The sequence below is a fragment of the Artemia franciscana genome, chromosome 10 (genome assembly GCF_032884065.1).
Source record: "Artemia franciscana chromosome 10, ASM3288406v1, whole genome shotgun sequence".
NCBI classification, from domain to species: Eukaryota; Metazoa; Arthropoda; class Branchiopoda; order Anostraca; family Artemiidae; genus Artemia; species Artemia franciscana.
The window spans coordinates 8,724,133-8,737,994 of record NC_088872.1 but is presented as its reverse complement, the minus strand read 5'-3'; the positions used below and the strand labels follow the sequence as shown (position 1 = coordinate 8,737,994).

The 13,862-nt window shown below is 35.5% G+C and overlaps 1 protein-coding gene across 1 annotated transcript; it reads right to left on the bottom strand.

Moving 5' to 3' along the window:
* Window positions 1–606: 606 nt before the first annotated feature.
* On the bottom strand, window positions 607–12,978 carry LOC136031742 (J domain-containing protein-like). The gene is made up of 3 exons (XM_065711461.1): window positions 12,819–12,978; window positions 7,388–7,594; window positions 607–868 (listed from the first exon to the last, which is right to left on the bottom strand). The coding sequence occupies exons 1-3, from the start codon at window positions 12,891–12,893 to the stop codon at window positions 692–694; spliced, it is 459 nt and encodes a 152-aa protein (XP_065567533.1). The 5' UTR covers window positions 12,894–12,978; the 3' UTR covers window positions 607–691.
* Between the last annotated feature and the right edge of the window lie 884 nt (window positions 12,979–13,862).

The window sequence follows — 13,862 nt, the reverse complement described above, 5'->3', positions numbered from 1 at the left end:
AATACCCAATGAGTATTTAGGACATTTTTACGAACGGAAACAATTAAATATATTGAGACACAACTGTTTAATAGCAATTTTTTCACCGTCCTACAAACGATTATCAGCTAGAAATTTGACTACAACTGCATTTTCCTCAGCTACCAAAAGCGATTAACAAAAAAACAATTAAACTTTTTTTTAAGAAAAAAGATATTAAAGACATATTTTTCGTAAACTAATAAAACAATTACAAACTAATCAATCCATCGAATACAACTGTTGATGGGAAAAAACTATTGGAGTGCATGATGCCCTTATTCAAAACCTGATAATATAGCAAAGCATTATAGTTTCTAGCTATGCACTAGAACCCATGGATGCTAATATTTCTTACAGTTAGGAAATTATTTTGCTAAATTTCTAAAAATATCCCCCAAGATAGGATAGGCTTGTAGGCTATTCTGGATTAACTAGGCTTAGGCCTGATCTAAACTTGTCAAAAGTTAGCAAATTACTCATCTTCTTCATTTTTATAAAAACCTGTTTCAAAAAAGCACATGTTGTTATACAGGGTAAGCTTGATTTTTTTTTTCTTTTTTTCAACCCAAATAATACGTCTCTGAGTACAATTGGGATTTCTTTTATCTTTCCATAAGCTAACAAAAAATTGTTAGAGAATATTCAGAATTAACAACAGGACGTTGAAAACTTATATCTCATATCTCCTAAATTGTTTCAGGACTAAAGCAGGATCCTCAGTAAAAATACGAACGTGTTCAGGGTTGCCATTCATTCGATTTTGAATTTCCACATGTTCATTTTCTTTTCCAGGATTGGCATTAGGAAGCATATTTTTTTGATCCATCGGCATTCTCCAGTGAAAACACTAAAAAAATAACTAGTTTAGGATCTTTTAGTAGCACTAAGACAGACTAAGCCGGAATTTCACTTTAACCATTTTAATATCCCAATCGAGGCAAATATAATGGCATTGCCCTTGGAAAGCTTTGTTCTACTTTTTCAGATCATTCTGTTCTTTACCTTTCTGGGCTTTATAATATTTTTAGGAATAAGGATTTTAGTGATATTCGAGTAGTGTATTTTCGTTTTTGTAAATACCTTCTCTATATTCCTCTTTGGTATAGGAATCAAAAAATAATAAATAAGTTTTACCTTCTGAATATTACTGAAAAGCTGACTGGGCCCATATTTATCAATTGGTTGCGTGAAAGAGCAATAAAAAAGAATACGGCAGTATTTATTATTTTGGCAGTATTTCACAGAACGGTTTCCCTGAGCTCATAACTCCACTAAAAGCCATTAGCGAAAAAATTGCATAATCTCAGACAAAGTTAAAAGAAATGAGGGGGGAGTGACCTTGATTTATATTATACAGCCTAATTCAATATGTCCCATAACCATATGCCACTTGTTTGAGGTCCCTTCTATGCAAAAAAAAAATATATACAAAATATATATTCTTGCCAGAAAGGATAGTCATGGAAGTTTCAACAGTACAGTTGAGGCCCACGTTTTAAAAAATACCAAATATAAATTCTTGCTGAGATGGATGGTTACTGAAGCTTTAAAAAGCACAATTGGGGTGTACATTTCCCAAATTTCAGTAGAGGAGCCTTCAGATAAATGCAGAGTGGAAGGTGTCCGACAATCCAGCCGTGACTAAGCAAAAAGTAGAACGACCTTGAATTTGCTAGGAAGTCTTCATACGAATGAATTCGAAGTAATTTAGAATTTTATAGCAGGGAATAAACAGTGAAGCTCTAAATGACTTGAGAGTAAGCATGCGTAACTATATTGGTCCCAGGCAACTTATTGCTCCGATGAGTGCACTATAGAGGAATTTATACAGTGGGTTCATCGTGGAAATTATTTGTCTGCTGCAGTCTCGAAGCGTATAAAAACCACCTCCCATTTTCTCTGAGTAAACGAGCCAGTGTATATTTCTCAGTAACTTTAATTGTCACTGTGTAAAAGAGCCACTGTATATTTCTCAAGTTTCATTATTAAGCAACTTTGAATAATGGTACGATTTTTTATTGCGGTTTTATTTTCGAATTATGATTACGAAAGCAGAAAAATAGGTGGTGAGCCAGCGAACGTGTTCGCTCGCTACTGTCTCATCTGACAGGTATGACTTAACTGAGTGGCCTATCTAGGATTTCTAAAGGGGGGATTTGGATTAAATTTTAGCGAATACGGAAATTTCTAGTGCTAACTTCTAATCAACACTGCAACAGGAAAATAGCCGGAATTTCATATATTCCGGGAGAGGGATCCACAAAGTGGCGGGACTATTTGAAATCTGCCACAAAATATGGCCACACATTTAGTTGCCCCAAAATGGGGCAACCTAATAGTTTTAGCATAGATTATCTATTAGGTTTCTCAATAATTTGTGGTTTTAGGTAACAATGTTGCGCCATGGATCGTCAAAACTTTTTTTCTTCTTGGTAAGGAAAAATATTCCCTTGAATTTTTCCTCTTTTATACTCTTTTTTTGTGCCATAAAAATTTCCTTCGAAATTTGATGTAGGACCTATGTTTTCCTTCTAATAACTGGAGAAACAGCCTTATCCAAGAAAATACCAAACATCTGTAAAGATCTGTTTGTCATGAAATTCTTATTGAGTTTTCAGAATATTGAAGGCTATCCACAGAGTTGTATTCGGATTGTAAGAAGAATATAAAGTAATGCTTGTTGTTATTATTGTTGTAAATATTATGCCACGAACTTACAAATTACGTAAAATTTCTCATCAGAAAGCATTTTTTTTATCCTCACTAATTTAATCCAAGACCGTACCCAGGGGGAAGGGGGGGGGAGAGTCACCCGGTTTGAACTCAATGTAAATATTTTGTATCCCCGTTGTAAATGTTATGCCACGAACTTGCAAATTACGTAACATTTCTCATCAGAAATCATTTTTTATTCTCATTAAGTTAATCCAAGACCATACCCAGGGGGGGGGGGGGAGTCGCCCGGTTTGAATTCAATGCAAATATTTTGTATGCCCGTTGTAAATATTATACCACGAACTTGCAAATTACGTAAAATTACTCATCAGAAAGCATTTTTTTATCCTTATTGAGTTAACCCAAGACCGTACCCAGGGGGGGGGGGGGAAGAGTCACCCGATTTGTGCTCAATGTAAATATTTTGTATCCTTGTTGTAAATATTATGCCACGAGCTTGCAAATTACGTAACATTTCTCATCAGAAAGCATTTTTTTATCCTCATTAAGTTAGCCCAAGACCGTACCTAGGGGGAGGGGGGGAGTCGCCCGGTTTGAATTCAATGTAAATATTTTGTATCCCCGTTGTAAATATTATACCACGAACTTGCAAATTACGTAAAGTTTCTCATCAGAAAGCATTTTTTATCCTCATTGAGTTAACCCAAGACCGTACCCAGGGGGGGAGAGAGTCACCCGATTTGGACCCAATGTAAATATTTTGTACCTCCGTTCTAAATATTATGCCACGAACTTGCAAATTACGTAACATTTCTCATCAGAAAGCATTTTTTTATCCTCATTAAGTTAACCCAAGACCGTATCCAGGGGGAGGGGGGGAATAGTAACCCGGTTTGAACCCGATGTAAATATTTTGCATCTCCGTTGTAAATATTCTGCCACAAACTTGCAAATTGCGTAAAATTTATCCCCAGAAAGCATTTTTATGACTCATTAAATTAACCCAAGGCCATACCCAGGGGGAGAGGGTTACCCGGTTTGAACCCCCCTTCCTGATTTTTTTTTTCTGAATCGTACAAAAGTAACAAAATGCATATAAACAAATTTTTGCAAACAGTAACCTTGATAATTATTAATATTTTGCAGTCAGTGGGTGATACGTTGCGGAACTTGTAATTGTGGAACAGGAAGCATAAAGGGATCACAAGATAATTTGTTTTGTCAATTTATTTTCAGACTTGGTTAAGTGAAGAGCGATTCAAAAAATGAAAAGGAAATGTGAAATAACATCATTTTTGCACCCAAGGAAACAAGGTTAGTTATTTCTAAGTGACGTTGGCGGGTTGCCTGCGGATTATTCATCTGTCCCTTCGGGCTGAAAAAACAGGGAAGCGGTTGCTGATACTCATGTTAAACTTGAGGACGCTAAACTTGTTTCACATACCAGTCCATTAGATACAGTCACTTGGCAGCACGCTATTACCTAATCTTTTTTGGTTCCAAACGACATCGGACGGTTTGCCCATAGATCGTCGTCCCTCAACACTGCATCCAAACTTCGTCTGCTAAAAAGTCTTGGACTCCAGATATTGCTTATACTTTTCCAATATCTGGGAAAAGAAAGTGTGAAGTTTCTTCTTTTTCAAAATATTTCTCTTCTATTGACTGTCCTTGCAACGCTGCCTGTCAGTACTACTACTCAGGAAAGAAGCTTCCCTACACTTAGAAGGTTAAAAACCTGGCTAAGAAATTTAACAGGACAAGAAAGGTTGAATGGTTTAGCCCTGCTCGCCATCCATAGAGACATTGATGTCTGTCACGAAAAAGTCATAGACGTTTTTACAGGGAAGAAAAATCGTCGTTTAGATTTCGTTTTGTAGTTAGTTAGTTTACTTGACGAAAATTCTTGGTCGGCTCTGTAGATACCATATATTATGCAAACAAATACTTAAATACTTGATTTGTTAATCTAACAATGTAAAAACAACCCTTAAAGATACAAAAGTAGCCTACTGGACGTAATTAACTTTGCGCTTTATGCTCTTCGGCTATAATTTTCTGCTCCTAAATGTACATCCAGTTTCTTGGCGTTGATTTTGTGTTTTCAGCAAAGCCAAATATTGGGAAATATCAGAAGTCAGCCTATTTGAGCTAGTTTTGAGAAAATTGTTTACATAAGATTTAACGAAATCTGGCAATCTTCTCAGATTGTCTTGTATAATCTGAGAAGCAATAATTTTTGTTCGTTCTCAACTTCAATATGTACTTCCATAAGCAGACGTTTTTTAATTGATTTTACTAGAATGGAAGCTAAATTTTGAAAAGAAAGTTAATTTTACCAGAATGAAAAATAAAAATTGGAATGAAAACTAAATAGATTGTCTAAGTCAAAAATTGTTTAGCAAACTGATTTTTTACACATTATAATAGAATAGATTTCAAAGTAAGAAAATATTTCCGAAAAGTGAGTTATAAGAAAAACAACGCTTTAACTGGTAAGGAAACTGGACAAGCAAAACTAAGCTAGTGGTTACAAATATATTGATATAAAATACATATTTTTGGCTGGAAGTTGTTCATAAACTGGTTAACAATCATGTCAAATTCACTTTTCTTTGCACTTTTTTTGTGTTTTTAATTCATTAGGATTTAATTGTATTTAATTCGAATTACATTATTATATTTAATTAGATTTAATTGGGATTTAATTTTAATTCATTAGGCAATGTATACTTCGGTTGTCAAGTCAAAATTAACTGCATCAGATCTACGGTCGTTTAGCTTGGCTTTACTTGTAAGAATTTTATAGAAAACTAATAAGAAGAACCAAAAAAAGGGTCCAATACTGGACCATTTCTATGGAAAGAATCCACAGGAGAAACATATACTGTGGATATTCACCTGTACAGCGTGAAGGTCAGTGTAAAACTCAGTGTCAGTGAAGCAGAAAAATTAAAAAAGACGTTTCAAAAATTAAATAAGAAATTTGCTTTAATTTAGATTGCTTCATCTTTATTTGTGCTGAGGATACCTTATTGATTATAAATCTGAGGCATTTTTTGTTGTTGAAAATTTCTTGACCTTAAACCCATTTTCTTGGTACTTCTTATTATTTTCATTTTATAGTGACTGGTCAGCTCGCCTTCAATTTTTTTTATTTAGGCTTTTATGATAAAAGTTGAATAAGTCTAAATGCTTATTACAAAAGTCCCAATGATAGTGGCAGAATTAACAGAGAAAATATGATTAAAAAAACACAGATGGCATCAAGACTTTGCTCAATAATATGATTCTAATTCAAAAGTTTTTAAGTGATGTTTTACAGAATTATCATATTTACATTCCACTTACTGAATTGCACTCGTATTTAAGTCAGGACACAAGCTAGAAAGCAGCTTTCTCTGGCGCAGAAGGGGTAGATGGAGGAATGCCATTTTGCGTCTTCATTAGTAAGAGGAGGGGCTATTTCTACCCAGCGTGGGCATCGATGGCAGCTGTGCTGACAAAACTTACAATTGGCTCAAATCTCTTTACACAGTTACAAATTTACATCCCCCACCATCAAAACAAGTTCCATCGATTGATTCAATTCACTGTCTCCTATCTTATTTAGCTTGCAAGAAATTTAAAAGCTTATCCTTTTTTCAAAATGTCTCTTTTCTTGTTCAAAAATCATGAGAAATTAGGATCCTTTGATACCGAAGTTACGTTTGTATTATCTGGAATACTTGGAAAAATCTTCCTTTAGTAACAACTGCCTTTTATTAATTCAAATACTTAAAATACATTTTTCAGTTTTACCACTTTCTAATAAAATGTATGCTGTGCTTAGCTTAGATTATGAAAACTCCTATTTTACCCATGAGAAGCTTTTGGTACAGAGCTCTGAACTCGGCATCCCCTCTAAGCCCGCACTCCGACGTGTAGATCGTACTACAACACCATGGGCAGGAACGCAATTTTGTTTTGTTGCATACACAGTTTAGATACAAATATATTGGTATCTAAGCTATGCTGCCAGTTTCCTATCTCTAGCCGCTAGCATCGCTATCGAGTTTCATAGCTGTATTGGTATCTAAGCTGTGATGCTATGTAACATAAGGCCTTTGAGTTACGGTAGCCTTTGCATCTTTTCTGTAATCAACTTGAGTTTCCACTCTTATTGTTATCCAGTACTCTTTGCACCTAACCAAAAATTAATTAAACTTGACTCAAACATTCATTTTAAGAAAGTATAAGGTTTACTATATTGATTTACTAACTTAAATTGTGTATATTAAGCTATTAATTTGTAGTAGCTAAATTGACCATTTCAGTTTTAATCATTGGTAAAATTAGGATATCAGACTAGGAACTAAATCCTGTGTACTCAAAGTTCATCACTTTATGATTCATTAGTTAGAACTCAATACATTAAACTACCGAATCACGTCAGTTGCTCCCTGCTGTAGTTGAAAAAGAAAACCCTGTATGATCTTACCCAAGTGGAGCCCAAATCATAGATCCATTTACGCATCTATTCATATTTCAGAAAAAAGAATGAATAGATTTTCATAATTCACAAGGGCACCAAACATGATTATAATTTTTCACTGAAAGATTTGTGGAAATCCTTTAACATAGCTCACATATGTATATCTATGATTGACCGGAATTTCAGGAATATTAAATAAAAAAGAAAAAAACTTACAGCTCCTTTGTTCATGTTCTTCCAGGTCCTATAATCTACATTAAGACCACTGCTTCGCCACCTATCATATCGAGCTTTTTCCTCGGGGTTTGTAAGAGTTTCTTTTGCTTCTAATAAAAGCTGGAAATCCTCACTTTGTGCAGAGTTGCCTTTATCTGGGTGTTTCAATTTAGCTAAAGCTCTATATTCTGCCAGAATCTGGTCTGTCTGTAATTTAAAATATTTGAAGCATCAAATAATTTCAGGATGTGGTCAAAGATATCCTTTTAGAGAGAGGTGAGCAATACCCTACACCAGTTTTCAGCTTAAAGGACAGGTAAAAAGGTTTTAAAACCCAAAAAAGACATAATATCCTCAGCTGTATCAAACTTCACAATCAAAACAACACAAAAACAAAATATTTGAAAATTAAAAAAATACAATGGGGTAACTTGCCACACATTAAAAAAATACTTACCTTGCAAAGATAGGGCACTCTCTATGGCAAACTGCAAACTCTCTGATGTAAACATAAATTGGTGGCTACTTTTTAAGCGAAACCATAAAACAACAAAGCTCTACAACACAATAGAACTTTCCGAATTTAAAAGTGATCTCAACTTTAAAACTGATTTCAGTGTATGGTAAGTATGAAAAAGCAATTTTACTTGATAGTATTTCCCCTTAACTTTTATTTTCTGCCTTATACTTGGTAAGTATTTGCCTCTTCTTAGCTTAATTTCTTGGTTCAATCTTGTTTTAACTTCTATCTCTTTAGGAAATATTCTTACTATTTCACCAATAATAGCAAGAAAAAAGTAACTTAACCTAGAGAGGGGGTTAACTCTAACCCCCCTAAATAAAAATCCTGGAAACACCTTTGACCTCCAGCCATCTCTACATTCCCTACCCAAATGAAAATCCTAAGTTTGCAGATTCCCCTCTCTCTTCCCTGAAGTCAATTACCCTATGCATAAGAAGTTGAGTGGTTATTAGTAGCAGAGGTTTAGCTGAATCTCTAAAGACCAATGATCCTAACCTCATTAATCATTTTGTGTTTCTGCTAAAGCCTCCTTCAATTAAACATGTTAAAAAACACTTTTACTTATTACTTTAGATTTCAAAAAGTTTAGTTAAGCAATACTCAGAATCTTAAAGCTCAGAAATTGCACAAAACAATATCCCTTTGAGGAACTTCAATTTTCAGCATAATCCTAATTAGGCTACCAAAGTGCAAGCACAAGACCCTCAACTGTCAACATTAATATATTTTCTCAGTTCACCAAATTAAGACTAGAAAACCATCATATTAAAAAGAAAGATGGGAAAATTATTTGCTTAATTTTTAATGATTGACATTCTATTGAATTTTCAACCCAATACAATCTTTAAATCCCTTTTATGAGATAACCTGAGTTCAAGTACAATTTAAGCCTTTACTGCTTCATCCAATTTAAGTGCTCACTGTTTTTATTTTATTACTCTCATCTGAGAAAACTGTGGAGAAAAAAAAATTCATCAATAAGTTCCATACCAGGAGCAATTGGGCCAGTGTAGCCAGTTGCATGTTCTATGGTTACGCCACCTAAAAGTGAAACCTACCAAAAGCTCTGTTTTCTAGTGAAAATGCGCCAAATAAACAATATTCCCCCTGGATACATTCACTGATTCAAAAAAATTCAATGCACAGCCACCTCAAAAAGCGCCAAAAGGAGCAAATACACCTTATCTGGCCACTCTGGATTGGACTATACAATTACCAAAGTGCTGGAATTTTTGTCTTAGGTGATGTTAACAACTTAAAACTTTTCCAGCAGCCTATGCACTACTGAAACTTTTTTTTTATTTGAAATTTACATTTGGCTTATTATAGTTTGTGATGGTCATCCCTTGTCTAAACGCAATCAAGAAAAAAGGTTGTCATTGTCTTTTGAAACAATCTAATATGACAAAAAAATATTTTGCTTCATTTAAACAATAAAAGGATTATCAAACACTCCAATTATAAAACTGCTAGCATTATATTATATTATCTAACCCAAATCAAGAAGAATTGTATATAGAAACAACTAGTATGAGAGAGAGAACAGTTTATTACGCAACTTTTGTAGTTCTTGGCTAATTTACAGTTGCAAAAACATTAATGTTAAAAATACCCATACAAAAAAGGTACAACATTACATGTTAAACATCAATAAACATAGACATAGATAAACGTTAGAACATTACATGTTAAACATAGATGTAAAAAATGGCACAAAGCAATTATTAAATTAGTTTATTTGTGCATGTATAGGGGTCAGTTTGAGTTTTTGTAAGATTTTTCTGTTTGGTGGGGCATCTGCAGGGAGAATATCATGGTGGGTTGGGTTTGACATCAATGCTTTTCCAAATCTCATGATAAGATTTCTCAGTCTTTGCTCAAGGCACTGGATTTCAAGTTTATTGAGTACTTCTTGGTAAGGAATATCACTACATCCCAGGATAATCCTAACTGCCCTTTTCTGCACTAACTCTAGGCTGTGGATTAGGTGAGCAGTATATATATATAGTACAGAAGGGCCCCACACAAGACATGCATACTCCAATACTGGCCACATGTAGCAAATGTAGGTGCAGAGGAGAGTTTCAGCATCACAACCAAAACAACATATTTTAGACAGTGTTTGAAAGGAAGTGGTGCCCTTCCTAATCACACTGTCAACATGTGCAGAGAAAGAACAGTGTTTAGAGAAAATGACTCCCAGTATTTTCACTTCTGACACAACAGGAAATGGAACTTCAGGAATGGGGGGGGGGTTAAAGTCTCTTTTTAGGGGGTTTCAGCTGGAGTATTTTTGACTTGGTAGCATTAATGGTTAGATTGGACTTGTTACATTGGAAATTTAGCTCATCAAAAATGTCACTAGCAAAGAGCACTACCTTCAAGTAGATAACAAAGCATGGGAGATAAGTCATCCACAAATTTATACCTGTTTTTATGCTCACTCAGGATGTAGTTAATCATAGTGAGAAATGCTATGCCTGCAAGTTTGGTGCCTTGTGGGGTCCTGCAGGCTATATTGCTCCAGTTGGAGTCAGTGTCTTCTTTGTGGAAGGTGAATATATTCTGCTGCCATTTAGACAGAAAATCCTATTTGATTGTTAGAGCTTGATGCTTGGCTCCCATTCACTTTAAGTTAAGGTATGCACTGAGATAGAAGGTCAAACGCTTTGCAAATACAGCTAGATCAACAAAACAACCTGGGATTTCCAGCAACTTTAGAATACAGTCAAACATTGCTACTAGGTAGACAGAAATTTTGCATTTAGAGAGTCCTCCATACTGATATTTGTCTAAGGATTCACACACTTGAGCCAACAGACAATGAAGTCTGAAAGACTCTATTACTTTCACAAAGCACAGGGTTATGGAGATGGGTCCCATCACAGCCCTTAGGTTGGTTTACCTCCAGAATGACACATTTGTGTGGTTTCTTCCAAAGCAAGGGAAACACTCTTGACACAAAGCACTGATTAAGCAGAGTAAAAAGGGGTAGGGCAAGGATCATAGCAAATTCATGGAAAAATTTTGCCAGAGAAAGGTGTGACTCCTGTTTTAATTTTTCTCAGCTCCTTGTGAACATCTAACTCACTGAGTTTGGCTAAACCTTCATGGGGGAGTCTTAAAGCAGATAGCCTACTCTTTTTTCTGGGCAGTCAAGAGGAAATGTAGTGCATATAGAGGTTAAGAAGGCATTTACAGCACAAGACAATAGCACAAGACAATAGCACAAGACAATATAATTGCCCATTACTGTCTGTTATTGTAATAGTAGGCTTTGACAACTTTCCACAATTTCTTGATGGAGTGGTGCCATTTGGGAGGCTCACTGTTCAGAAGTGGCACCACTTTTTCACAGCAATATTTACTTTTGGCATTGCACACCATGTGTAAAGATAACTTTGTTCACAAATTTTAGCTTTTATTGCAGGGGTTTGCCATATTTGCTCAAGGTCACTGTCTTTGTTGTGAACATTTCATGATAGTTTGAGTAAAGTACCTCATTGAAGGTGCTTACTCTCTGCTTAAGAGTACTGTCTAAGGACACAGCCAAGCTGGTTAGGGGTCTTATTGTTACTCATGAAACCTTAAGTCTCTTCACAGAAGTTTTGGCCTTGAGAATTAAAGTGTGGTGATCAGACAACCCAATTGACCCAAGGGAAGTAGGGGAGTGATAGAAGTTTTCAGTGTTTGTTAGGACTGAGTTCAGGATGCTTCTGGATAAGTGGCTTGGGATGTTGACAATCTTCTCTAAAGAGAGGCTGGCTGCTAGCCAGTTTTTCTTTGTTTGGTTGAAATCTCTAGCAACAATAAAACCAGGGCAACCATATCTGCTTCTGATTAAATCAGCTGTAGTTTAGAGATAAAAACAAGATCCCAAAAGTTTTGAGCACTCTCTGGATAGTATATTGATGCAAATATCAGACACAAAAAGCAACAAGATAGACAAGGGAAATGGTACATGGCCCAGATAACCTCCTGGTTTGGGTTAGTATATTCAGAGAGAAGTTTGCATGAAATGTCTTTCTGCACATAGGGTCCAACACCACCACTGAGCCAGTTGTCACCTCTACTGCTATGTGTACTGACAAATAAGTTATTACCTTAATTCACGCTTCAGGGTGAATTAGTTGTGAGAGCTGTGATGCTCCATAGTTGATGATGGCAATAGATCTGGTTGCTGTGTTATATCCTGTATTTTGTCCAGAGGTATCATCAAGGTTACAGATTTCTGTTAGAGCAGCAGCTGCTGCCTTCTCACCAAGGAGTAAAACTACTCAAGAGCACTATATGTCTGGAAGACCTTAAGGCTATCAGATGGATTAAGGTTAAGGTAAGGTGATTTTCACTCTAATTCTTGATTTTGTATTAGGCTGTTTGATATATAAATCTTTAAATAAAAGGGGGTCTCTAGGCTAGTAACACCATAATTTACCAATGACTTCATATGAATAATGAAGAATGATTTCAATGAATAAGAGCATAGTTATCAAAGGTCAATAGAAGTAGTTTAGCCCAAGAATAATGTGCATGTTGTTACTGGGCAAACTCAGGGCAAGGCTGCATCTGTGGTGTGGGGGTAGCAGGCTTGAACACCCCCCTCCAAAAAAGTTTGTCCAACTTGTAAAAACATGAAAAAATGCATGTAAACAAATTGTTGGTGAATTTTTAGTTTGCTTTTTTTGTTACCTCTCTGCAACAAAAGTCTTGGATACAGCCCTACCTCTAACCATTGATAAATTTAACAACAAAATTGAATAGAATAACAAGATGTAAGAAGACGGATAACAAGGTGTCTATTTCAGCACTCTACTGGTCTGTTTCACAAACACACCAGGTCTAGCACTACAATTACAACCAAAATATGATGGATGATTGACTGTTGGTGAGGTAAATGCTTTTACTTACTGTGGAGTGAGGACTGCAGTTCAAAACCTTATAGTAGTCTACGAAATTAGTTTTCTTTTCAAGCAAAGCTTCCATTAGGCATTTATTTAGAAAGATAGCATATTTTCCATTTTCAAATTTACCGCCTGCCTCAAAGGTAAGACTACCGACTGCTGACTCTTTGAACGTGCGACAAAGAGAGCAGAAAAAAGTGCTTTTTCTACCTAAAAAGTGAGACAGGCCGGGCTTTTGTCACACAATAGTGCGACAAAAAGCCCCCATCCCCAGAATAAAATACCCCTCACAGAAATATTTCATAGGCAATTCAATCACTGCGAAAATTTACCGTGGAAATTGGCCCTTAACATCCCAACATGTAAAATAGAGTTGGCAAAGAGAAAGTAACACAAATAAAAAAAAATACATAGGAATTCTGGCATATTCTCTCAATACAAAATCTTCCTTGAAAAGTTCAACCTCGGAAACTTCCTTCCTTATAGAAAATTTCCCCAGTAAAAATTCACAGCCCCTCCCCACCCCAAAATGTATGCAAGCTTCTCTATAACAAATACTACACATAAACATTAGGCAAACTTAATAACTTAAGGGCCTTTCCCCAAAGGCTGTGGAGGTCATGTTATCTCCAAAGATGTAGTTTTTCGGATTTTTACGCTATGCTGCACAAAATGGTTATCAACATTTTTTGATCAGACGATTTTTGAGAACAAGGAGCATGGGAGGGGGTTAGCTGTCCTTTATTCTTTTTAATCCCTTAAAAAGCTATAAGAACTTTTAGTTTTTCACTCAAAAGATACCTCTTCAGATTTAAATTAAATCAAATTGACGCTGTAGCTATTACAGAGGTACAGTTTCATGACCAAAGGTCTCTTTGCTTGTCAAATTATTCAGAATCTATTAAGCTCCGTCCTTTGGATCACCCACTTGGAAAAAAGGAGGTGGTATCGCGTTTTTTAATAAATTCAACCTTTTCCCTAAAATTATTCCTGTTCCTTATATATCTGAGTACGATGAAATCCTCCTTTAGCTAAGCATTAGACCTAAAGT